This window comes from Oncorhynchus nerka, linkage group LG3, assembly GCF_034236695.1.
Source record: "Oncorhynchus nerka isolate Pitt River linkage group LG3, Oner_Uvic_2.0, whole genome shotgun sequence".
In the NCBI taxonomy this organism is placed as follows: Eukaryota; Metazoa; Chordata; class Actinopteri; order Salmoniformes; family Salmonidae; genus Oncorhynchus; species Oncorhynchus nerka.
In genome coordinates, this window is record NC_088398.1 from 1,077,448 (window position 1) to 1,104,169 (window position 26,722).

Below are 26,722 nucleotides of genomic sequence, written 5' to 3' on the forward strand. Positions count from 1 at the left end.
TGTTTCTCTGACCTACTGTTCTGAATACAGCCTCTACAGTACTTACTGTCTGCTTCTCTGACCTACTGTTCTGAATACAGCCTCTCCAGTACCTGCTGTCTGCTTCTCTGACCTACTGTTCTGAATACAGCCTCTCCAGTACCTGCTGTCTGCTTCTCTGCCCTACTGTTCTGAATACAGCCTCTCCAGTACCTGCTGTCTGCTTCTCTGACCTACTGTTCTGAATACAGCCTCTCCAGTACCTGCTGTCTGTCTGCTTCTCTGACCTACTGTTCTGAATACAGCATCTCCAGTACCTGCTGTCTGCTTCTCTGACCTATACAGCCTCTACAGTACCTGCTGTCTGCTTCTCTGACCTACTGTTCTGAATACAGCCTCTACAGTACCTGCTGTCTGTCTGCTTCTCTGACCTACTGCTCTGAATACAGTCTCTACAGTACCTACTGTCTGCTTCTCTGACCTACTGTTCTGAATACAGCCTCTACAGTACCTGCTGTCTGTCTGCTTCTCTGACCTACTGCTCTGAATACAGTCTCTACAGTACCTACTGTCTGCTTCTCTGACCTACTGTTCTGAATACAGCCTCTACAGTACTTACTGTCTGTTTCTCTGACCTACTGTTCTGAATACAGCCTCTACAGTACTTACTGTCTGCTTCTCTGACCTACTGTTCTGAATACAGCCTCTCCAGTACCTGCTGTCTGCTTCTCTGACCTACTGTTCTGAATACAGCCTCTCCAGTACCTGCTGTCTGCTTCTCTGACCTACTGTTCTGAATACAGCCTCTCCAGTACCTGCTGTCTGCTTCTCTGACCTACTGTTCTGAATACAGTCTCTACAGTACCTACTGTCTGCTTCTCTGACCTACTGTTCTGAATACAGCATCTCCAGTACCTGCTGTCTGCTTCTCTGACCTACACAGCCTCTCCAGACCTGTCTGCTTTCTGAACTGTTCTGAATACAGCCTCTACAGTACTTACTGTCTGTCTGCTTCTCTGACCTACTGTTCTGAATACAGCCTCTCCAGTACCTACTGTCTGCTTCTCTGACCTACTGTTCTGTACAGTACCTGCTGTCTGCTTCTCTGACCTACTGTTCTGAATACAGCCTCTCCAGTACCTACTGTCTGCTTCTCTGACCTACTGTTCTGAATACAGCCTCTACAGTACTTACTGTCTGCTTCTCTGACCTACTGTTCTGAATACAGCCTCTACAGTACCTACTGTGTTCTTCTCTGACCTACTGTTCTGAATACAGTCTCTACAGTACCTACTGTGTGCTTCTCTGACCTACTGTTCTGAATACAGTCTCTACAGTACTTACTGTCTGCTTCTCTGACCTACTGTTCTGAATACAGTCTCTACAGTACCTACTGTGTGCTTCTCTGACCTACTGTTCTGAATACAGTCTCTACAGTACCTACTGTGTGCTTCTCTGACCTACTGTTCTGAATACAGTCTCTACAGTACCTGCTGTCTGCTTCTCTGACCTACTGTTCTGAATACAGCCTCTCCAGTACTTACTGTCTGTCTGCTTCTCTGACCTCTGACCTACTGTTCTGAATACAGCCTCTACAGTACTTACTGTCTGCTTCTCTGACATACTGTTCTGAATACAGCCTCTACAGTACCTGCTGTCTGCTTCTCTGACCTACTGTTCTGAATACAGCCTCTACAGTACTTACTGTTTGCTTCTCTGACCTACTGTTCTGAATACAGTCTCTACAGTACCTACTGTCTGCTTCTCTGACCTACTGTTCTGAATACAGTCTCTACAGTACCTGCTGTCTGCTTCTCTGACCTACTGTTCTGAATACAGTCTCTACAGTACCTGCTGTCTGCTTCTCTGACCTACTGTTCTGAATACAGCCTCTCCAGTACTTACTGTCTGTCTGCTTCTCTGACCTCTGACCTACTGTTCTGAATACAGCCTCTACAGTACTTACTGTCTGCTTCTCTGACCTACTGTTCTGAATACAGCCTCTACAGTACCTGCTGTCTGCTTCTCTGACCTACTGTTCTGAATACAGCCTCTACAGTACTTGCTGTCTGCTTCTCTGACCTACTGTTCTGAATACAGCCTCTACAGTACCTACTGTATGCTTCTCTGACCTACTGTTCTGAATACAGCCTCTACAGTACCTACTGTATGCTTCTCTGACCTACTGTTCTGAATACAGTCTCTACAGTACCTGTTGTCTGCTTCTCTGACCTACTGTTCTGAATACAGTCTCTACAGTACCTGCTGTCTGCTTCTCTGACCTACTGTTCTGAATACAGCCTCTCCAGTACTTACTGTCTGTCTGCTTCTCTGACCTCTGACCTACTGTTCTGAATACAGCCTCTACAGTACTTACTGTCTGCTTCTCTGACATACTGTTCTCAATACAGCCTCTACAGTACCTGCTGTCTGCTTCTCTGACCTACTGTTCTGAATACAGCCTCTCAGTACCTGCTGTCTGCTTCTCTGACCTACTGTTCTGAATACAGCCTCTACAGTACTTACTGTCTGCTTCTCTGACCTACTGTTCTGAATACAGCCTCTACAGTACCTGCTGTCTGCTTCTCTGACCTACTGTTCTGAATACAGTCTCTACAGTACCTGCTGTCTGCTTCTCTGACCTACTGTTCTGAATACAGCCTCTACAGTACTTACTGTCTGTCTGCTTCTCTGACTGACCTACTGTTCTGAATACAACCTCTACAGTACTTACTGTCTGCTTCTCTGACATACTGTTCTCAATACAGACTCTACAGTACCTGCTGTCTGCTTCTCTGACCTACTGTTCTGAATACAGCCTCTCCAGTACTTACTGTCTGTCTGCTTCTCTGACCTCTGACCTACTGTTCTGAATACAGCCTCTACAGTACTTACTGTCTGCTTCTCTGACCTACTGTTCTGAATACAGCCTTTACAGTACCTGCTGTCTGCTTCTCTGACCTACTGTTCTGAATACAGCCTCTACAGTACTTGCTGTCTGCTTCTCTGACCTACTGTTCTGAATACAGCCTCTACAGTACCTGCTGTCTGCTTCTCTGACCTACTGTTCTGAATACAGTCTCTATAGTACCTACTGTGTGCTTCTCTGACCTACTGTTCTGAATACAGTCTCTACAGTACCTGCTGTCTGCTTCTCTGACCTACTGTTCTGAATACAGCCTCTCCAGTACTTACTGTCTGTCTGCTTCTCTGACCTACTGTTCTGAATACAGCCTCTACAGTACTTACTGTCTGCTTCTCTGACATACTGTTCTGAATACAGCCTCTCCAGTACCTGCTGTCTGCTTCTCTGACCTACTGTTCTGAATACAGCCTCTACAGTACTTACTGTCTGCTTCTCTGACCTACTGTTCTGAATACAGCCTCTACAGTACCTGCTGTCTGCTTCTCTGACCTACTGTTCTGAATACAGCCTCTACAGTACCTGCTGTCTGCTTCTCTGACCTACTGTTCTGAATACAGCCTCTACAGTACCTGCTGTCTGCTTCTCTGACCTACTGTTCTGAATACAGCCTCTACAGTACCTGCTGTCTGCTTCTCTGACCTACTGTTCTGAATAGTGTCTACAGTACTTACTGTCTGCTTCTCTGACCTACTGTTCTGAATACAGCCTCTCCAGTACTTATTGTCTGTCTGCTTCTCTGACCTACTGTTCTGAATACAGCCTCTACAGTACTTACTGTCTGCTTCTCTGACCTACTGTTCTGAATACAGCCTCTACAGTACTTACTGTCTGTTTCTCTGACCTACTGTTCTGAATACAGCCTCTACAGTACCTGCTGTCTGCTTCTCTGACCTACTGTTCTGAATACAGCCTCTACAGTACCTGCTGTCTGTCTGCTTCTCTGACCTACTGCTGTTCTGAATACAGTCTCTACAGTACCTACTGTCTGCTTCTCTGACCTACTGTTCTGAATACAGCCTCTACAGTACCTGCTGTCTGTCTGCTTCTCTGACCTACTGTTCTGAATACAGCTCTACAGTACCAGCTTCTCTGACCTACTGTTCTACAGTCTGCTTCTGTCTGTTTCTCTGACCTACTGTTCTGAATACAGCCTCTACAGTACTTACTGTCTGCTTCTCTGACCTACTGTTCTGAATACAGCCTCTCCAGTACCTGCTGTCTGCTTCTCTGACCTACTGTTCTGAATACAGCCTCTCCAGTACCTGCTGTCTGCTTCTCTGACCTACTGTTCTGAATACAGCCTCTCCAGTACCTGCTGTCTGCTTCTCTGACCTACTGTTCTGAATACAGCCTCTCCAGTACCTGCTGTCTGTCTGCTTCTCTGACCTACTGTTCTGAATACAGCATCTCCAGTACCTGCTGTCTGCTTCTCTGACCTATACAGCCTCTACAGTACCTGCTGTCTGCTTCTCTGACCTACTGTTCTGAATACAGCCTCTCCAGTACCTGCTGTCTGTCTGCTTCTCTGACCTACTGTTCTGAATACAGCCTCTACAGTACTTACTGTCTGCTTCTCTGACCTACTGTTCTGAATACAGCCTCTACAGTACCTGCTGTCTGTCTGCTTCTCTGACCTACTGTTCTGAATACAGTCTCTACAGTACCTACTGTCTGCTTCTCTGACCTACTGTTCTGAATACAGCCTCTACAGTACTTACTGTCTGTTTCTCTGACCTACTGTTCTGAATACAGCCTCTACAGTACTTACTGTCTGCTTCTCTGACCTACTGTTCTGAATACAGCCTCTCCAGTACCTGCTGTCTGCTTCTCTGACCTACTGTTCTGAATACAGCCTCTCCAGTACCTGCTGTCTGCTTCTCTGACCTACTGTTCTGAATACAGCCTCTCCAGTACCTGCTGTCTGCTTCTCTGACCTACTGTTCTGAATACAGCCTCTCCAGTACCTGCTGTCTGCTTCTCTGACCTACTGTTCTGAATACAGCCTCTGCTGTCAGTACCTTACACTGTCTGCTTCTCTGACCTACTGTTCTGAATACAGCCTCTACAGTACTTACTGTCTGTCTGCTTCTCTGACCTACTGTTCTGAATACAGCCTCTCCAGTACCTGCTGTCTGCTTCTCTGACCTATACAGCCTCTACAGTACCTGCTGTCTGCTTCTCTGACCTACTGTTCTGAATACAGCCTCTCCAGTACCTGCTGTCTGCTTCTCTGACCTACTGTTCTGAATACAGCCTCTACAGTACCTACTGTCTGCTTCTCTGACCTACTGTTCTGAATACAGCCTCTACAGTACCTACTGTCTGCTTCTCTGACCTACTGTTCTGAATACAGTCTCTACAGTACCTACTGTCTGCTTCTCTGACCTACTGTTCTGAATACAGTCTCTACAGTACTTACTGTCTGCTTCTCTGACCTACTGTTCTGAATACAGTCTCTACAGTACCTACTGTGTGCTTCTCTGACCTACTGTTCTGAATACAGTCTCTACAGTACCTACTGTCTGCTTCTCTGACCTACTGTTCTGAATACAGTCTCTACAGTACCTGCTGTCTGCTTCTCTGACCTACTGTTCTGAATACAGCCTCTCCAGTACTTACTGTCTGTCTGCTTCTCTGACCTACTGTTCTGAATACAGCCTCTACAGTACTTACTGTCTGCTTCTCTGACATACTGTTCTGAATACAGCCTCTACAGTACCTGCTGTCTGCTTCTCTGACCTACTGTTCTGAATACAGCCTCTACAGTACTTACTGTCTGCTTCTCTGACCTACTGTTCTGAATACAGTCTCTACAGTACCTACTGTCTGCTTCTCTGACCTACTGTTCTGAATACAGTCTCTACAGTACCTACTGTCTGCTTCTCTGACCTACTGTTCTGAATACAGTCTCTACAGTACCTGCTGTCTGCTTCTCTGACCTACTGTTCTGAATACAGCCTCTCCAGTACTTACTGTCTGTCTGCTTCTCTGACCTCTGACCTACTGTTCTGAATACAGCCTCTACAGTACTTACTGTCTGCTTCTCTGACCTACTGTTCTGAATACAGCCTCTACAGTACCTGCTGTCTGCTTCTCTGACCTACTGTTCTGAATACAGCCTCTACAGTACCTGCTGTCTGCTTCTCTGACCTACTGTTCTGAATACAGCCTCTACAGTACCTACTGTCTGCTTCTCTGACCTACTGTTCTGAATACAGTCTCTGTACCTACTGTTGCTTCTCTGACCTACTGTTCTGAATACAGCCTCTACAGTACCTACTGTCTGCTTCTCTGACCTACTGTTCTGAATACAGCCTCTCCAGTACTTACTGTCTGTCTGCTTCTCTGACCTCTGACCTACTGTTCTGAATACAGCCTCTACAGTACTTACTGTCTGCTTCTCTGACATACTGTTCTGAATACAGCCTCTCCAGTACCTGCTGTCTGCTTCTCTGACCTACTGTTCTGAATACAGCCTCTACAGTACTTACTGTCTGCTTCTCTGACCTACTGTTCTGAATACAGCCTCTACAGTACCTGCTGTCTGCTTCTCTGACCTACTGTTCTGAATACAGCCTCTCCAGTACCTGCTGTCTGCTTCTCTGACCTACTGTTCTGAATACAGCCTCTACAGTACCTACTGTCTGCTTCTCTGACCTACTGTTGACCTACTGTTCTGAATAGTGTCTACAGTACTTACTGTCTGCTTCTCTGACCTACTGTTCTGAATACAGCCTCTCCAGTACTTACTGTCTGCTTCTCTGACCTACTGTTCTGAATACAGCCTCTACAGTACCTACTGTCTGCTTCTCTGACCTACTGTTCTGAATACAGCCTCTACAGTACTTACTGTCTGCTTCTCTGACCTACTGTTCTGAATACAGCCTCTACAGTACCTGCTGTCTGCTTCTCTGACCTACTGTTCTGAATACAGCCTCTACAGTACCTGCTGTCTGCTTCTCTGACCTACTGTTCTGAATACAGTCTCTACAGTATCTACTGTCTGCTTCTCTGACCTACTGTTCTGAATACAGCCTCTACAGTACTTACTGTCTGTTTCTCTGACCTACTGTTCTGAATACAGCCTCTACAGTACTTACTGTCTGCTTCTCTGACCTACTGTTCTGAATACAGCCTCTCCAGTACCTGCTGTCTGCTTCTCTGACCTACTGTTCTGAATACAGCCTCTCCAGTACCTGCTGTCTGCTTCTCTGCCCTACTGTTCTGAATACAGCCTCTCCAGTACCTGCTGTCTGCTTCTCTGACCTACTGTTCTGAATACAGCCTCTCCAGTACCTGCTGTCTGTCTGCTTCTCTGACCTACTGTTCTGAATACAGCATCTGACCTGTCTGCTTTCTGAATACAGCCTCTACAGTACCTGCTGTCTGCTTCTCTGACCTACTGTTCTGAATACAGCCTCTACAGTACCTGCTGTCTGTCTGCTTCTCTGACCTACTGCTCTGAATACAGTCTCTACAGTACCTACTGTCTGCTTCTCTGACCTACTGTTCTGAATACAGCCTCTACAGTACCTGCTGTCTGTCTGCTTCTCTGGCCTACTGCTCTGAATACAGTCTCTACAGTACCTACTGTCTGCTTCTCTGACCTACTGTTCTGAATACAGCCTCTACAGTACTTACTGTCTGTTTCTCTGACCTACTGTTCTGAATACAGCCTCTACAGTACTTACTGTCTGCTTCTCTGACCTACTGTTCTGAATACAGCCTCTCCAGTACCTGCTGTCTGCTTCTCTGACCTACTGTTCTGAATACAGCCTCTACAGTACCTGCTGTCTGCTTCTCTGACCTACTGTTCTGAATACAGCCTCTCCAGTACCTGCTGTCTGCTTCTCTGACCTACTGTTCTGAATACAGCCTCTCCAGTACCTGATGTCTGTCTGCTTCTCTGACCTACTGTTCTGAATACAGCCTCTCCAGTACCTGATGTCTGTCTGCTTCTCTGACCTACTGTTCTGAATACTTCTCTCCAGTACCTGCTGTCTGCTTCTCTGAATACAGCCTCTACAGTACCTGCTGTCTGCTTCTCTGACCTACTGTTCTGAATACAGCCTCTCCAGTACCTGTCTGTCTGCTTCTCTGACCTACTGTTCTGAATACAGCCTCTCAGTACTGCTGTCTGTCTGCTTCTCTGAATACTTAACTGTTCTGAATACAGCTGCTTCTCTGACCTACTGTTCTGAATACACTCCAGTCTGCTGTCTGCTTCTCTGACCTACTGTTCTGAATACAGCCTCTACAGTACTTACTGTCTGTCTGCTTCTCTGACCTACTGTTCTGAATACAGCCTCTACAGTACCTGTCTGCTTCTCTGTCTACTGCTTCTCTCTACAGCCTCCACTGTCTGCTTCTCTGAACTACTGTTCTGAATACAGCCTCTACAGTACCTACTGTCTGCTTCTCTGACCTACTGTTCTGAATACAGCCTCTACAGTACTTACTGTCTGCTTCTCTGACCTACTGTTCTGAATACAGCCTCTACAGTACTTACTGTCTGCTTCTCTGACCTACTGTTCTGAATACAGCCTCTACAGTACCTACTGTCTGCTTCTCTGACCTACTGTTCTGAATACAGTCTCTACAGTACTTACTGTCTGCTTCTCTGACCTACTGTTCTGAATACAGTCTCTACAGTACCTACTGTGTGCTTCTCTGACCTACTGTTCTGAATACAGTCTCTACAGTACCTACTGTGTGCTTCTCTGACCTACTGTTCTGAATACAGTCTCTACAGTACCTGCTGTCTGCTTCTCTGACCTACTGTTCTGAATACAGCCTCTCCAGTACTTATTGTCTGTCTGCTTCTCTGACCTACTGTTCTGAATACAGCCTCTACAGTACTTACTGTCTGCTTCTCTGACATACTGTTCTCAATACAGCCTCTACAGTACCTGCTGTCTGCTTCTCTGACCTACTGTTCTGAATACAGCCTCTACAGTACTTACTGTCTGCTTCTCTGACCTACTGTTCTGAATACAGTCTCTACAGTACCTACTGTGTGCTTCTCTGACCTAATGTTCTGAATACAGTCTCTACAGTACCTGCTGTCTGCTGCTCTGACCTACTGTTCTGAATACAGCCTCTCCAGTACTTACTGTCTGTCTGCTTCTCTGACCTCTGACCTACTGTTCTGAATACAGCCTCTACAGTACTTACTGTCTGCTTCTCTGACATACTGTTCTGAATACAGTACCTGCTGTCTGCTTCTCTGACCTACTGTTCTGAATACAGCCTCTACAGTACTTACTGTCTGCTTCTCTGACCTACTGTTCTGAATACAGCCTCTACAGTACCTACTGTATGCTTCTCTGACCTACTGTTCTGAATACAGCCTCTCCAGTACTTACTGTCTGTCTGCTTCTCTGACCTACTGTTCTGAATACAGCCTCTACAGTACTTACTGTCTGCTTCTCTGACCTACTGTTCTGAATACAGCCTCTCCAGTACCTGCTGTCTGCTTCTCTGACCTACTGTTCTGAATACAGCCTCTACAGTACTTACTGTCTGCTTCTCTGACCTACTGTTCTGAATACAGCCTCTACAGTACCTGCTGTCTGCTTCTCTGACCTACTGTTCTGAATACAGCCTCTCCAGTACCTGCTGTCTGCTTCTCTGACCTACTGTTCTGAATACAGCCTCTACAGTACCTGCTGTCTGCTTCTCTGACCTACTGTTCTGAATACAGCCTCTACAGTACCTACTGTCTGCTTCTCTGACCTACTGTTCTGAATACAGCCTCTACAGTACCTACTGTCTGCTTCTCTGACCTACTGTTCTGAATACAGTCTCTACAGTACCTACTGTCTGCTTCTCTGACCTACTGTTCTGAATACAGCCTCTACAGTACTTACTGTCTGCTTCTCTGACCTACTGTTCTGAATACAGCCTCTACAGTACCTGCTGTCTGCTTCTCTGACCTACTGTTCTGAATACAGCCTCTATAGTACCTGCTGTCTGCTCCTCTGACCTAATGTTCTGAATACAGCCTCTCAGTACCAGCTTCTCTGACCTACTGTTCTGAATACAGCCTCTACAGTACTTACTGTCTGCTTCTCTGACCTACTGTTCTGAATACAGCCTCTACAGTACTTACTGTCTGCTTCTCTGACCTACTGTTCTGAATACAGCCTCTCCAGTACCTGCTGTCTGCTTCTCTGACCTACTGTTCTGAATACAGCCTCTCCAGTACCTGCTGTCTGCTTCTCTGACCTACTGTTCTGAATACAGCCTCTCCAGTACCTGCTGTCTGCTTCTCTGACCTACTGTTCTGAATACAGCCTCTCCAGTACTGCTGTCTGTCTGCTTCTCTGACCTACTGTTCTGAATACAGCCTCTACAGTACTTACTGTCTGCTTCTCTGACCTAGCCTCTACAGCTGTCTGCTTCTCTGACCTACTGTTCTGAATACAGCCTCTACAGTACCTGCTGTCTGCTTCTCTGACCTACTGTTCTGAATACAGCCTCTACAGTACTACTGTCTGTCTGCTTCTCTGACCTACTGCTCTGAATACAGTCTCTACTACCTCTGTCTGCTTCTCTGACCTACTGTTCTGAATACAGCCTCTACAGTACCTGCTGTCTGCTTCTCTGACCTACTGTTCTCAATACAGTCTCTATAGTAACTACTGTGTGCTTCTCTGACCTACTGTTCTGAATACAGCCTCTACAGTACTTACTGTCTGCTTCTCTGACCTACTGTTCTGAATACAGCCTCTACAGTACTTACTGTCTGCTTCTCTGACCTACTGTTCTGAATACAGCCTCTCCAGTACCTGCTGTCTGCTTCTCTGACCTACTGTTCTGAATACACAGTACCTGCTGTCTCTTCTCTGACCTACTGTTCTGAATAGTCTCTACAGTACTTACTGTCTGCTTCTTTGACCTACTGTTCTGAATACAGCCTCTCCAGTACTTATTGTCTGTCTGCTTCTCTGACCTACTGTTCTGAATACAGCCTCTCCAGTACTTACTGTCTGTCTGCTTCTCTGACCTCAGCATCTCCAGTACCTGCTGTCTGCTTCTCTGACCTACTGTTCTACAGCCTCTACAGTACCTGCTGTCTGCTTCTCTGACCTACTGTTCTGAATACAGCCTCTCCAGTACCTGTCTGTCTGCTTCTCTGACCTACTGTTCTGAATACAGCCTCTCCAGTACCTGCTGTCTGTCTTCTCTGACCTACTGTTCTGAATACAGCCTCTACAGTACTTACTGTCTGCTTCTCTGACCTACTGTTCTGAATACAGCCTCTACAGTACGTACTGTCTGCTTCTCTGACCTACTGTTCTGAATACAGCCTCTCCAGTACTTACTGTCTGTCTGCTTCTCTGACCTACTGTTCTGAATACAGCCTCTACAGTACTTACTGTCTGCTTCTCTGACCTACTGTTCTGAATACAGCCTCTCCAGTACCTGCTGTCTGCTTCTCTGACCTACTGTTCTGAATACAGCCTCTACAGTACTTACTGTCTGCTTCTCTGACCTACTGTTCTGAATACAGCCTCTACAGTACCTGCTGTCTGCTTCTCTGACCTACTGTTCTGAATACAGCCTCTACAGTACCTGCTGTCTGCTTCTCTGACCTACTGTTCTGAATACAGCCTCTACAGTACCTGCTGTCTGCTTCTCTGACCTACTGTTCTGAATACAGCCTCTACAGTACTTACTGTCTGCTTCTCTGACCTACTGTTCTGAATACAGCCTCTCCAGTACTTACTGTCTGCTTCTCTGACCTACTGTTCTGAATACAGTCTCTACAGTACCTACTGTCTGCTTCTCTGACCTACTGTTCTGAATACAGCCTCTACAGTACCTACTGTCTGCTTCTCTGACCTACTGTTCTGAATACAGCCTCTACAGTACCTACTGTGTGCTTCTCTGACCTACTGTTCTGAATCTCTGACCTGCTGTCTGTCTGCTTCTCTGACCTACTGTTCTGAATACAGCCTCTACAGTACCTACTGTCTGCTTCTCTGACCTACTGTTCTGAATACAGCCTCTACAGTACTTACTGTCTGTTTCTCTGACCTACTGTTCTACAGCCTCTACAGTACTTACTGTCTGCTTCTCTGACCTACTGTTCTGAATACAGCCTCTACAGTACCTGCTGTCTGCTTCTCTGACCTACTGTTCTGAATACAGCCTCTACAGTACCTGCTGTCTGCTTCTCTGACCTACTGTTCTGAATACAGCCTCTACAGTACCTGCTGTCTGCTTCTCTGACCTACTGTTCTGAATACAGCCTCTACAGTACCTGTCTGTCTGCTTCTCTGACCTACTGTTCTGAATACAGCTCTCCAGTACCTGCTGTCTGCTTCTCTGACCTATTCAGCCTCTACAGTACCTGCTGTCTGCTTCTCTGACCTAGTACTACCAGTACTGTCTGTCTGCTTCTCTGACCTACTGTTCTGAATACAGTCTCTACAGTACCTACTGTCTGCTTCTCTGACCTACTGTTCTGAATACAGCCTCTACAGTACCTGCTGTCTGTCTGCTTCTCTGACCTACTGTTCTGAATACAGTCTCTACAGTACCTACTGTCTGCTTCTCTGACCTACTGTTCTGAATACAGCCTCTACAGTACTTACTGTCTGCTTCTCTGACCTACTGTTCTGAATACAGCCTCTACAGTACTTACTGTCTGCTTCTCTGACCTACTGTTCTGAATACAGCTGTCTCTGACCAGTACCTACCTCTGTCTGCTTCTCTGACCTACTGTTCTGAATACAGCCTCTACAGTACCTACTGTCTGCTTCTCTGACCTACTGTTCTGAATACAGCCTCTACAGTACCTGCTGTCTGCTTCTCTGACCTACTGTTCTGAATACAGCCTCTCCAGTACCTGCTGTCTGTCTGCTTCTCTCTCTGATACAGCCTCCAGTACCTGCTGTCTGCTTCTCTGAATACAGCCTCTACAGTACCTGCTGTCTGCTTCTCTGACCTACTGTTCTGAATACAGCCTCTCCAGTACCTGCTGTCTGTCTGCTTCTCTGACCTACTGTTCTGAATACAGCCTCTACAGTACCTGCTGTCTGTCTGCTTCTCTGACCTACTGTTCTGAATACAGCCTCTACAGTACTTACTGTCTGTCTGCTTCTCTGACCTACTGTTCTGAATACAGCCTCTCCAGTATACTGTCTGCTTCTCTGACCTACTGTTCTGAATACAGCCTCTACAGTACTTACTGTCTGTCTGCTTATCTGACCTACTGTTCTGAATACACAGTACCTGCTGTCTGCTTCTGCTGACCTACTGTTCTGAATACAGCCTCTCCAGCTGTCTGCTTCTCTGACCTACTGTTCTGAATACAGCCTCTCTGACCTACTGTTCTGTACTTACTGTCTGCTTCTCTGACCTACTGTTCTGAATACAGCCTCTACAGTACCTACTGTCTGCTTCTCTGACCTACTGTTCTGAATACAGCCTCTCCAGTACCTGCTGTCTGCTTCTCTGACCTACTGTTCTGAATACAGCTCTCTACCTGCTGTCTGCTTCTCTGACCTACTGTTCTGAATACAGCCTCTACAGTACCTAGCCTCTGTCTGTCTGCTTCTCTGACCTACTGTTCTGAATACAGCCTCTACAGTACCTTGTCTGTCTGCTTCTCTGACCTACTGTTCTGAATACACCTGCTGTCTGCTTCTCTCTATACAGCCTCTACAGTACCTGCTGTCTGCTTCTCTGACCTACTGTTCTGAATACAGCCTCTACAGTACCTGTCTGTCTGCTTCTCTGACCTACTGTTCTGAATACAGCCTCTCCAGTACTGCTGTCTGTCTGCTTCTCTGACCTACTGTTCTGAATACAGCCTCTACAGTACCTACTGTCTGCTTCTCTGACCTACTGTTCTGAATACAGCCTCTCCAGTACCTACTGTCTGCTTCTCTGACCTACTGTTCTGAATACAGCCTCTACAGTACTTACTGTCTGTCTGCTCTGACCTACTGTTCTGAATACAGCCTCTACAGTACTGACCAGCCTCTACAGTACCAGCTGTCTGCTTCTCTGACCTACTGTTCTGAATACAGCCTCTACAGTACCTACTGTCTGCTTCTCTGACCTACTGTTCTGAATACAGCCTCTACAGTACCTACTGTCTGCTTCTCTGACCTACTGTTCTGAATACAGCCTCTACAGTACTTACTGTCTGTCTGCTTCTCTGACCTACTGTTCTGAATACAGTCTCTACAGTACTTACTGTCTGCTTCTCTGACCTACTGTTCTGAATACAGCCTCTACAGTACCTACTGTCTGACCTACTGTTCTTCTCTGACCTACTGTCTGCTTCTCTGACCTACTGTTCTGAATACAGTCTCTACAGTACCTACTGTCTGCTTCTCTGACCTACTGTTCTGAATACAGCCTCTACAGTACCTACTGTCTGCTTCTCTGACCTACTGTTCTGAATACAGTCTCTACAGTACCTGCTGTCTGCTTCTCTGACCTACTGTTCTGAATACAGCCTCTACAGTACTTACTGTCTGCTTCTCTGACCTACTGTTCTGAATACAGCCTCTACAGTACTTACTGTCTGCTTCTCTGACCTACTGTTCTGAATACAGCCTCTACAGTACTTACTGTCTGTCTGCTTCTCTGACCTACTGTTCTGAATACAGCCTCTACAGTACTTACTGTCTGCTTCTCTGACCTACTGTTCTGAATACAGCCTCTACAGTACCTACTGTCTGCTTCTCTGACCTACTGTTCTGAATACAGCCTCTACAGTACTACTGTCTGCTTCTCTGACCTACTGTTCTGAATACAGCCTCTACAGTACAGTACTTCTCTGTCTGTCTGCTTCTCTGACCTCTGACCTACTGTTCTGAATACAGCCTCTACAGTACTTACTGTCTGCTTCTCTGACCTACTGTTCTGAATACAGCCTCTACAGTACCTACTGTCTGCTTCTCTGACCTACTGTTCTGAATACAGCCTCTACAGTACTTACTGTCTGCTTCTCTGACCTACTGTTCTGAATACAGCCTCTACAGTACCTACTGTCTGCTTCTCTGACCTACTGTTCTGAATACAGTCTCTACAGTACCTACTGTCTGCTTCTCTGACCTACTGTTCTGAATACAGTCTCTACAGTACTTACTGTCTGCTTCTCTGACCTACTGTTCTGAATACAGCCTCTACAGTACCTGTCTGTCTGCTTTCTCTGACCTACTGTTCTGAATACAGCCTCTACAGTACTTACTGTCTGCTTCTCTGACCTACTGTTCTGAATACAGCCTCTACAGTACCTGCTGTCTGCTTCTCTGACCTACTGTTCTGAATACAGCCTCTACAGTACTTACTGTCTGCTTCTCTGACCTACTGTTCTGAATACAGCCTCTACAGTACCTGCTGTCTGCTTCTCTGACCTACTGTTCTGAATACAGCCTCTACAGTACCTACTGTCTGCTTCTCTGACCTACTGTTCTGAATACAGCCTCTACAGTACCTGCTGTCTGCTTCTCTGACCTACTGTTCTGAATACAGCCTCTACAGTACCTACTGTCTGCTTCTCTGACCTACTGTTCTGAATACAGTATCTACAGTACCTACTGTCTGCTTCTCTGACCTACTGTTCTGAATACAGCCTCTCCAGTACCTGCTGTCTGCTTCTCTGAACTACTGTTCTGAATACAGCCTCTACAGTACCTACTGTCTGCTTCTCTGACCTACTGTTCTGAATACAGCCTCTCCAGTACCTGCTGTCTGCTTCTCTGACCTACTGTTCTGAATACAGCCTCTACAGTACTTACTGTCTGTCTGCTTCTCTGACCTACTGTTCTGAATACAGCCTCTCCATACTGACCTACTGTTCTACACAGTACCTGCTGTCTGCTTCTCTGACCTACTGTTCTGAATACAGCCTCTACAGTACCTGCTGTCTGCTTCTCTGACCTACTGTTCTGAATACACCTCTCCAGTACCTGCTGTCTGCTTCTCTGACCTACTGTTCTGAATACAGCCTCTGCTGTCTGCTTCTCTGACCTACTGTTCTGAATACAGCCTCTACAGTACCTGCTGTCTGTCTGCTTCTCTGACCTACTGTTCTGAATACAGCCTCTACAGTACCTACTGTCTGCTTCTCTGACCTACTGTTCTGAATACAGCCTCTCCAGTACCTGCTGTCTGTCTGCTTCTCTGACCTACTGTTCTGAATACAGCCTCTACAGTACCTACTGTCTGCTTCTCTGACCTACTGTTCTGAATACAGCCTCTACAGTACTTACTGTCTGCTTCTCTGACCTACTGTTCTGAATACAGCCTCTACAGTACTTACTGTCTGCTTCTCTGACCTACTGTTCTGAATACAGCCTCTGACCAGTACAGCCTCTGTACCTACTGTCTGCTTCTCTGACCTACTGTTCTGAATACAGCCTCTACAGTACCTACTGTCTGCTTCTCTGACCTACTGTTCTGAATACAGCCTCTACAGTACCTGCTGTCTGCTTCTCTGACCTACTGTTCTGAATACAGCCTCTACAGTACCTTACTGTCTGCTTCTCTGACCTACTGTTCTGAATACAGCCTCTACCAGTCTGCTTCTCTGACCTACTGTTCTGCCTCTACAGTACCTGCTGTCTGCTTCTCTGACCTACTGTTCTGAATACAGCCTCTACAGTACCTACTCTGTCTGCTTCTCTGACCTACTGTTCTGAATACAGCCTCTACAGTACTTACTGTCTGTCTGCTTCTCTGACCTACTGTTCTGAATACAGCCTCTCCAGTACCTGCTGTCTGCTTCTCTGACCTACTGTTCTGAATACAGCCTCTACAGTACTTACTGTCTGTCTGCTTCTCTGACCTACTGTTCTGAATACAGCCTCTACAGTACCTACTGTCTGCTTCTCTGACCTACTGTTCTGAATACAGCCTCTACAGTACCTGCTGTCTGCTTCTCTGACCTACTGTTCTGAATACAGCCTCTACAGTACTTACTGTCTGCTTCTCTGACCTACTGTTCTGCTTCTACTTACTGTCTGTCTGACCTACTGTTCTGAATACAGCCTCTACAGTACCTACTGTCTGCTTCTCTGACCTACTGTTCTGAATACAGCCTCTACAGTACTTACTGTCTGCTTCTCTGACCTACTGTTCTGAATACAGCCTCTACAGTACCTACTGTCTGCTTCTCTGACCTACTGTTCTGAATACAGCCTCTACAGTACTTACTGTCTGCTTCTCTGACCTACTGTTCTGAATACAGCCTCTACAGTACCTACTGTCTGCTTCTCTGACCTACTGTTCTGAATACAGCCTCTACAGTACCTACTGTCTGCTTCTCTGACCTACTGTTCTTCTCTACAGTACCTGCTGTCTGCTTCTCTGACCTACTGTTCTGAATACAGCCTCTACAGTACTTACTGTCTCTGACCTCTGTTCTGAATACAGCCTCTGACCTCTGACCTACTGTTCTGAATACAGCCTCTACAGTACTTACTGTCTGCTTCTCTGACATACTGTTCTCAATACAGCCTCTACAGTACCTGCTGTCTGCTTCTCTGACCTACTGTTCTGAATACAGCCTCTACAGTACCTACTGTCTGCTTCTCTGACCTACTGTTCTGAATACAGCCTCTACAGTACCTACTGTCTGCTTCTCTGACCTACTGTTCTGAATACAGTCTCTACAGTACCTACTGTCTGCTTCTCTGACCTACTGTTCTGAATACAGCCTCTACAGTACTTACTGTCTGTCTGCTTCTCTGACCTCTGACCTACTGTTCTGAATACAGCCTCTACAGTACTTACTGTCTGCTTCTTTGACCTACTGTTCTGAATACAGCCTCTACAGTAAGTACTGTCTGCTTCTCTGACCTACTGTTCTGAATACAGCCTCTCCAGTACTTACTGTCTGCTTCTCTGACCTACTGTTCTGAATACAGCTTCTCTGACCTACTGTTCTGAATACAGTCTCTACAGTACCTACTGTCTGCTTCTCTGACCTACTGTTCTGAATACAGCCTCTCCAGTACTTATTGCCTGTCTGCTTCTCTGACCTACTGTTCTGAATACAGCCTCTACAGTACTTACTGTCTGTCTGCTTCTCTGACCTCTGACCTACTGTTCTGAATACAGCCTCTACAGTACTTACTGTCTGCTTCTCTGACCTACTGTTCTGAATACAGCCTCTACAGTACCTGCTGTCTGCTTCTCTGACCTACTGTTCTGAATACAGCCTCTACAGTACTTACTGTCTGCTTCTCTGACCTACTGTTCTGAATACAGTCTCTACAGTACCTACTGTCTGCTTCTCTGACCTACTGTTCTGAATACAGCCTCTACAGTACCTGCTGTCTGCTTCTCTGACCTACTGTTCTGAATACAGCCTCTCCAGTACCTGCTGTCTGCTTCTCTGACCTACTGTTCTGAATACAGCCTCTACAGTACCTGCTGTCTGCTTCTCTGACCTACTGTTCTGAATACAGTCTCTACAGTACTTACTGTCTGCTTCTCTGACCTACTGTTCTGAATACAGTCTCTACAGTACCTGCTGTCTGCTTCTCTGACCTACTGTTCTGAATACAGCCTCTCCAGTACCTGCTGTCTGTCTGCTTCTCTGACCTACTGTTCTGAATACAGCCTCTCCAGTACCTGCTGTCTGTCTGCTTCTCTGACCTACTGTTCTGAATACAGCCTCTACAGTACTTACTGTCTGTCTGCTTCTCTGACCTACTGTTCTGAATACAGCCTCTCCAGTACCTGCTGTCTGCTTCTCTGACCTACTGTTCTGAATACAGCCTCTACAGTACCTGCTGTCTGCTTCTCTGACCTACTGTTCTGAATCAGTGCTTCTCTGACCTATACAGCCTCTACAGTACCTGCTGTCTGCTTCTCTGACCTACTGTTCTGAATACAGCCTCTCCAGTACTTACTGTCTGCTTCTCTGACCTACTGTTCTGAATACAGTCTCTACAGTACCTGCTGTCTGCTTCTCTGACCTACTGTTCTGAATACAGCCTCTACAGTACCTGCTGTCTGCTTCTCTGACCTACTGTTCTGAATACAGCCTCTACAGTACCTGCTGTCTGCTTCTCTGACCTACTGTTCTGAATACAGTCTCTACAGTACCTACTGTGTGCTTCTCTGACCTACTGTTCTGAATACAGCCTCTACAGTACCTGCTGTCTGCTTCTCTGACCTACTGTTCTGAATACAGCCTCTACAGTACCTACTGTCTGCTTCTCTGACCTACTGTTCTGAATACAGCCTCTACAGTACTTACTGTCTGTGCTTCTCTGACCTACTGTTCTGAATACAGCCTCTACAGTACTTACTGTCTGCTTCTCTGACCTACTGTTCTGAATACAGCCTCTACAGTACCTGCTGTCCTGCTTCTCTGACCTACTGTTCTGAATACAGCCTCTACAGTACCTACTGTCTGCTTCTCTGACCTACTGTTCTGAATACAGCACAGCCTCTACAGTACCTGCTGTCTGCTTCTCTGACCTACTGTTCTGAATACAGCCTCTACAGTACCTGTCTGTCTGCTTCTCTGACCTACTGTTCTGAATACAGCCTCTACAGTACCTACTGTCTGCTTCTCTGACCTACTGTTCTGAATACAGCCTCTCCAGTATACTGCTTCTCTGTCTGCTTCTTGACCTCTGACCTACTGTTCTGAATACAGCCTCTACAGTACTTACTGTCTGCTTCTCTGACCTACTGTTCTGAATACAGCCTCTACAGTACCTGCTGTCTGCTTCTCTGACCTACTGTTCTGAATACAGCCTCTACAGTACTTACTGTCTGCTTCTCTGACCTACTGTTCTGAATACAGTCTCTACAGTACCTACTGTGTGCTTCTCTGACCTACTGTTCTGAATACAGTCTCTACAGTACCTACTGTCTGCTTCTCTGACCTACTGTTCTGAATACAGCCTCTACAGTACTTACTGTCTGTCTGCTTCTCTGACCTACTGTTCTGAATACAGCCTCTACAGTACTTACTGTCTGCTTCTCTGACCTACTGTTCTGAATACAGTCTCTACAGTACCTGCTGTCTGCTTCTCTGACCTACTGTTCTGAATACAGCCTCTACAGTACTTACTGTCTGCTTCTCTGACCTACTGTTCTGAATACAGCCTCTACAGTACATACTGTCTGCTTCTCTGACCTACAGTCTCTACAGTACCTGCTGTCTGCTTCTCTGACCTACTGTTCTGTTCTACAGAATACAGTCTGCTTCTCTGACCTACTGTTCTGAATACAGCCCTCTGTACTTACTGTCTGTCTGCTTCTCTGACCTACTGTTCTGAATACAGCCTCTACAGTACTTACTGTCTGCTTCTCTGACCTACTGTTCTGAATACAGCCTCTACAGTACCTGCTGTCTGCTTCTCTGACCTACTGTTCTGAATACAGCCTCTACAGTACTTACTGTCTGCTTCTCTGACCTACTGTTCTGAATACAGCCTCTACAGTACTGTCTGCTTCTCTGTCTGTTCTTCTCTGACCTACTGTTCTGAATACAGCCTCTACAGTACCTGCTGTCTGCTTCTCTGACCTACTGTTCTGAATAGTGTCTACAGTACTTACTGTCTGCTTCTCTGACCTACTGTTCTGAATACAGCCTCTCCAGTACCTGCTGTCTGCTTCTCTGACCTACTGTTCTGAATACAGCCTCTACAGTACCTGCTGTCTGCTTCTCTGACCTACTGTTCTCAATACAGTCTCTATAGTAACTACTGTGTGCTTCTCTGACCTACTGTTCTGAATACAGCCTCTACAGTACCTACTGTCTGCTTCTCTGACCTACTGTTCTGAATACAGCCTCTACAGTACCTACTGTGTGCTTCTCTGACCTACTGTTCTGAATACAGCCTCTCAGTACAGTACTACTACTGTCTGCTTCTCTGACCTACTGTTCTGAATACAGCCTCTACAGTACCTACTGTCTGTGCTTCTCTGACCTACTGTTCTGAATACAGTACCTGCTGTGCTTCTCTGACCTACTGTTCTGAATACAGTCTCTACAGTACTTACTGTCTGTCTGCTTCTCTGACCTACTGTTCTGAATACAGTCTCTACAGTACCTGCTGTCTGCTTCTCTGACCTACTGTTCTGAATACAGTCTCTACAGTACCTGCTGTCTGCTTCTCTGACCTACTGTTCTGAATACAGCCTCTACAGTACCTGCTGTCTGCTTCTCTGACCTACTGTTCTGAATACAGTCTCTACAGTACCTGCTGTCTGCTTCTCTGACCTACTGTTCTGAATACAGTCTCTACAGTACTTACTGTCTGCTTCTCTGACCTACTGTTCTGAATACAGCATCTACCAGACTATCACTACTCCAGTCTCCACATGTCCAGGAAGTCCAGTCTGTTTCTCAGAGACCACAACAACATGTGGAGTTGCTACATCCATTTTTGGACTCATGAGCATTAATCATATGCCTCATGAGCTTAGTTCAACTGTCGTACCCCATCAGAACCCAGAATAGAAGTTTGTTTTATCCCAATGTTTGTAAACAATATACATGTAAACAAATACCTATCATTTTGATATCATGGCTGGTCAGTCCTTGCATCCATACCTCTTTCTATGAATTTGAGAGTGGTTACATTTCTCAGGACCCATCCTTCAATTTTCAAAACACAGACCATCAAAAAATCTGTGTTTTAAACCCATTTCACCTGCATTTTAAATGGAAAGTCAACAGTGTTTTTCTGCATCAACAGAGTAATCAGGTACGTGCAACTCTAGTTTTCATTCACAGAAATACATTAGTACAACACGTTCTGCAGACAATAGCTTCCCTTTCATCAGACAACAGAAGTGCAACGCTATTTGGCAACCAGCCACACAAGTAAATGAGATTACAATTAAAAAGCTATGTATTTTTTGCAAAAACGATGCATGGCCATTATATTTCAAATTTGTATTTTGTTTTATTTGACCTTTATTTAACTAGGCAAGCCAGCTAAGAACAAATTCTTATTTTCAAAGACGGCCTAGGAACAGTGTCTATCATTGAAAGAATGTAGCCTGCTACATGTTCTGATGTTTAGATTGAAGTTACTCTTGCATTTTACAGGAGAAAACTAGGCTACAACAGGACAAGTACCAGAGAAAAGTTAGTACATATCAGTCAGAGCACTGTCTGTTGATAGAACACCTGTTTGTGAATTCTCATCCGAGTGAAGAAGTGCAACTGAAGCACAAAATGAGTGATGCTGAGCAGAAATGACAATAAGAAGCATGTTATATCTGTGTTTTCAAAACGCAACAAGATATTTATTATCCGTTTGATCTTTTTTGTATGTATGTGTGAAAAATGCCTAAAAAACACAAAGGTTTTCTGCATTAACGCAACCCCTTTTTACCAAATCAGAGGCTGGGGGACGCGTTGATATTGTTTCAATTAAAGATGGATCCTTTAAAGGAAATGATCATCAGATACTACAAGAACTACACGTTAGTGATAAGCAACCCTGACTGACTCCCTCATATCTCTTGGTGGTTTGGTGAAATACTTGTCTGACTCCTGAAGACTCATGGAGCCTCATCTTTACCTTGGTGGCCTAACACACCACATCAACTACAGCAGAGCAGCTGGGATTAAAGGGTTGGAACAGGTGACTGACCTGGAGGAGGCCTCTCTTTGAACATCTCCACTCTGTTGTTGACCCTCCACTATGGCCCATGGGACTGTCTACAGGAGGAGAGGAGAGGAGAGGAGAGGAGAGGGGGGAGAGGAGAGGGGAGGGGGGGGAGGGAGGAGAGGGAGGAGAGGAGAGGAGAGGAGAGGAGAGGAGAGGAGAGGAGAGGAGAGGAGAGGAGAGGAGAGGAGAGGAGAGGAGAGGGAGAGGGGAGAGGAGAGGAGAGAGAGGAGAGGGGAGAGGGAGGAGGAGAGGAGGAGAGGGGAGAGGAGAGGAGAGGAGAGGAGAGGGGAGGGGGAGGAGAGGAGAGGAGAGGAGAGGAGAGGGGAGGGGAGGTGAGGAGAGGAGAGGGGAGGAGAGGGGAGGAGAGGGGAGGGGAGGAGAGGGGAGGGGAGGAGAGGTGAGGGGAGGAGAGGTGAGGGGAGGTGAGGAGAGGGAGAGGAGGAGAGGGGAGAGGAGAGGGGAGGGGAGGTGAGGGGAGGAGAGGTGAGGAGAGGTGAGGAGAGGTGAGGTGAGGGGAGGAGAGGTGAGGAGAGGTGAGGTGAGGGGAGGGGAGGAGAGGTGAGGTGAGGGGAGGTGAGGAGAGGAGAGGTGAGGGGAGGGGAGGGGAGGGGAGACGGGAGGGGAGGGAGGTGAGGTGAGGTGAGGGGAGGGGAGGGGAGAGGAGAGGAGAGGAGAGGGGAGAGGAGAGGGGAGGAGAGGGGAGAGGAGAGGAGAGGAGAGGAGAGGAGGAGAGGGGAGAGGAGAGGAGAGGAGAGGGAGAGGAGAGGAGAGGAGGAGGGGAGGGGGAGGAGAGGAGAGGAGAGGAGAGGAGAGGGGAGGGGAGGTGAGGGGAGGAGAGGTGAGGTGAGGGGAGGAGAGGTGAGGAGGTGAGGGGAGGGGAGGGGAGGGAGGAGAGGTGAGGAGAGGTGAGGGGAGGGGAGGGGAGGGGAGGGGAGGGGAGGGGAGGAGAGGTGAGGGGAGGGGAGGAGAGGTGAGGGGAGGGGAGGGGAGGTGAGGAGAGGGGAGAGGGGAGGGGAGGAGAGGGAGGAGGAGGAGAAGAAGAAGAAGAAGAAGAAGAAGAAGAAGAAGAAGAAGAAGAAGAAGAAGAAGAAGAGGAGAAAAACAAAGAATGTCAACATCCAGGGTATTCAGAGTCAGACATGAGGTAATACACTTAGTGAGGGACCTGAATGATGTGGCAGGATTTTGACCCAGACAATGTCTGTTGTTCAGACCTCTTATTTGAATGCACTTACTGTGATGTGCGTGCAAAGAAAGAGTCCTTATGTTTCAAAAGGAATACTTTGTTGATTTTGAAATGCAAGGACACTATTTCTCAAGGACACTATTTCTCAAGGACACTTTATTATATGAGCCTATCTGAGCAGCTTTGCCCTCCGCTCTCTTGTGTTCTAAGTGGCTCTGAATAAGAACATGTTAAATGACTATCATGTAAATGTGACAGCTGAGCTGCAGGTGTTAAGGTTAGGCCTTGAGAGAAACTGAGAGAGGAACTGATCTCTCCTCCAAGCCAGAGAAACACTCATACTGATAGAGTACTGACACACAGGGGATATGTTTAGAAAAGGGGATCTTTAAACATGTCAACTAATCTGCATCCAGATGTATGTGAATCTGAAACTAACAAACTGAACTAACCCCAAGAGACCTGTCCTCTCTTACTAGTTTACTGAACTAATTGGTATGATACACCAGAACACAAATCCAAACAGAACACTGAAACAGTAGCTACAGTAGTAAGTCTAAGGCTCAAGTTAAAAATGATGTTGCTTGTGAGTTTGAATTCAGATCAACAGATGACTATCTAAGTAATGGGCTAAATTGTGATGAAGGGTAAAGAAGTGTCAGTAAGGTCAAACATTAGGGAGAGCCAGAGCCAGTCAGCCAGTCACCCAGCCAGTCAGATGGCCAGTCAGCCAGAGCCAGCCAGTCAGTCAGCCAGTCAGCCAGAGCCAGTCAGCCAGTCACCCAGCCAGTCAGCCAGAGCCAGCCAGTCAGTCAGCCAGCCAGCCAGTCAGCCAGCCAAAAAGACAGACAGCCAAGTCTGCCAGAGCTAGCCAGTCAGCTAGCCAGTCAGACAGCCAGTCAGTCAGTCAGCCAGCCAGTGTGAGGTAACTATCTCCCAACATCAGACTCCAGGACTATAGTAAGACAGGACTCATAATTCACTGAGATTACATGCCTCTATAACATTTACATACATTTACATTTACACACAGACGTACGCACGCACAATCCACACACACAGACAGATGTACGCATGCACAACCCACACACACACAGAGAAAGAGAGAGAGAGAGAGAAAGACAGAGAGATAGAGGGAGAGAGAGAGAGAACAGAACCTGTGCATCTACGGTAATGAGGAAATGCCATTTATAGTGGGGCAAAAAAGTATTTAGTCAGCCACCAATTGTGCAAGTTCTCCCACTTAAAAAGATGAGAGAGGCCTGTAATTTTCATCATAGGTACACTTCAACTTGACAGACAAAATGAGAAAAAAAATACAGAAAATCACATTGTAGGATTTTTAATGAATTTATTTGCAAATTATGGTGGAAAATAAGTATTTTGTTTTGAACTGTTGTTTGGAACTGTTGTTTAGAACTGTTGTTTAGAACTGTTGTGTGGAACTGTTATTTAGAACTGTTGTTTAGAACTGTTGTTTAGAACTGTTGTTTGGAACTTTGTTTAGAACTGTTGTTTGGAACTGTTGTTTGGAACTGTTATTTAGAACTGTTGTTTGGAACTGTTGTTTGGAACTGTTGTTTGGAACTGTTGTGTGGAACTGTTGTTTAGAACTGTTGTTTAGAACTGTTGTTTGGAACTGTTGTTTGGAACTGTTGTTTTGGAACTGTTGTTTAGAACTGCTGTGTAGAACTGTTGTTTAGAACTGTTGTTTGGAACTTTTGTTTAGAACTGTTGTTTGGAACTTTTGTTTAGAACTGTTGTTTGGAACTGTTGTTTGGAACTTTTGTTTAGAACTGTTGTTTAGAACTGTTGTTTGGAACTGTTGTGTGGAACTGTTGTTTAGAACTGTTGTGTGGAACTGTTCTTTAGAACTGTTGTGTGGAACTGTTGTTTAGAACCTTTGTGTGGAACTGTTGTGTGGAACTGTTGTTTAGAACTGTTATTTAGAACTGTTGTTTGGAACTGTTGTTTAGAACTGTTGTTTGGAACTGTTGTTTGGAACTGTTGTTTAGAACTGTTGCTAGGAACTGTTGTTTAGAACTGTTGTTTAGAAATGTTGTTTGGAAATGTTGTTTAGAACTGTTGTTTAGAACTGTTGTGTGGAACTGTTGTTTGGAACTGTTGTTTAGAACTGTTATTTAGAACTGTTGTTTAGAACTGTTGTTTGGAACTGTTGTTTAGAACTGTTGTTTGGAACTGTTGTTTAGAACTGTTGTTTGGAACTGTTGTTTGGAACTGTTGTTTAGAACTGTTGCTAGGAACTGTTGTTTAGAACTGTTGTTTAGAAATGTTGTTTGGAACTGTTGTTTGGAACTGTTGTTTAGAACTGTTGTTTGGAACTGTTGTTTAGAACTGTTGTTTGGAACTGTTGTTTGGAACTGTTGTTTAGAACTGTTGCTAGGAACTGTTGTTTAGAACTGTTGTTTAGAAATGTTGTTTGGAACTGTTGTTTAGAACTGTTGTTTAGAATGGTTGTTTAGAACTGTTGTGTGGAACTGTTGTTTAGAACTGTTGTTTGGAACTGTTGTTTGGAACTGTTGTTTAGAACTGTTGTTTGGAACTATTGTTTAGAACTGTTGTTTAGAACTGTTGTTTGGAACTGTTGTTTAGAACTGTTGTTTGGAACTGTTGTTTAGAACTGTTGTGTGGAACTGTTGTTTAGAACTGTTGTATGGAACTCTTCTTTAGAACTGTTGTGTGGAACTGTTGTTTAGAACTGTTGTGTGGAACTGTTGTGTGGAACTGTTGTTTAGAACTGTTGTTTGGAACTGTTGTTTAGAACTGTTGTTTGGAACTGTTGTTTAGAACTGTTGTTTGGAACTGTTGTTTAGAACTATTGTTTGGAACTGTTGTTTGGAACTGTTGTTTAGAATTGTTGTTTGGAACTGTTGTTTAGAACTGTTGTTTAGAACTGTTGTTTAGAACTGTTGTGTGGAACTGTTCTTTAGAACTGTTGTGTGGAACTGTTGTTTAGAACTGTTGTGTGGAACTGTTGTGTGGAACTGTTGTTTA

General features: G+C 45.7%; 1 protein-coding gene across 2 annotated transcripts in view; it reads right to left on the bottom strand.

Moving 5' to 3' along the window:
• LOC115127454 (phospholipid-transporting ATPase ID-like) overlaps positions 1–26,722 on the bottom strand; it is a 233,356-nt gene that overhangs the window by 178,126 nt on the left and 28,508 nt on the right. For both annotated transcript variants that reach the window (XM_065006880.1, XM_065006872.1), the window contains exon 2: positions 22,504–22,571. In XM_065006880.1, coding sequence (XP_064862952.1) covers positions 22,504–22,528 — 25 coding nt within the window. In that variant the 5' untranslated portion in view covers positions 22,529–22,571. The remainder of the gene's footprint in view (positions 1–22,503; positions 22,572–26,722) is intronic.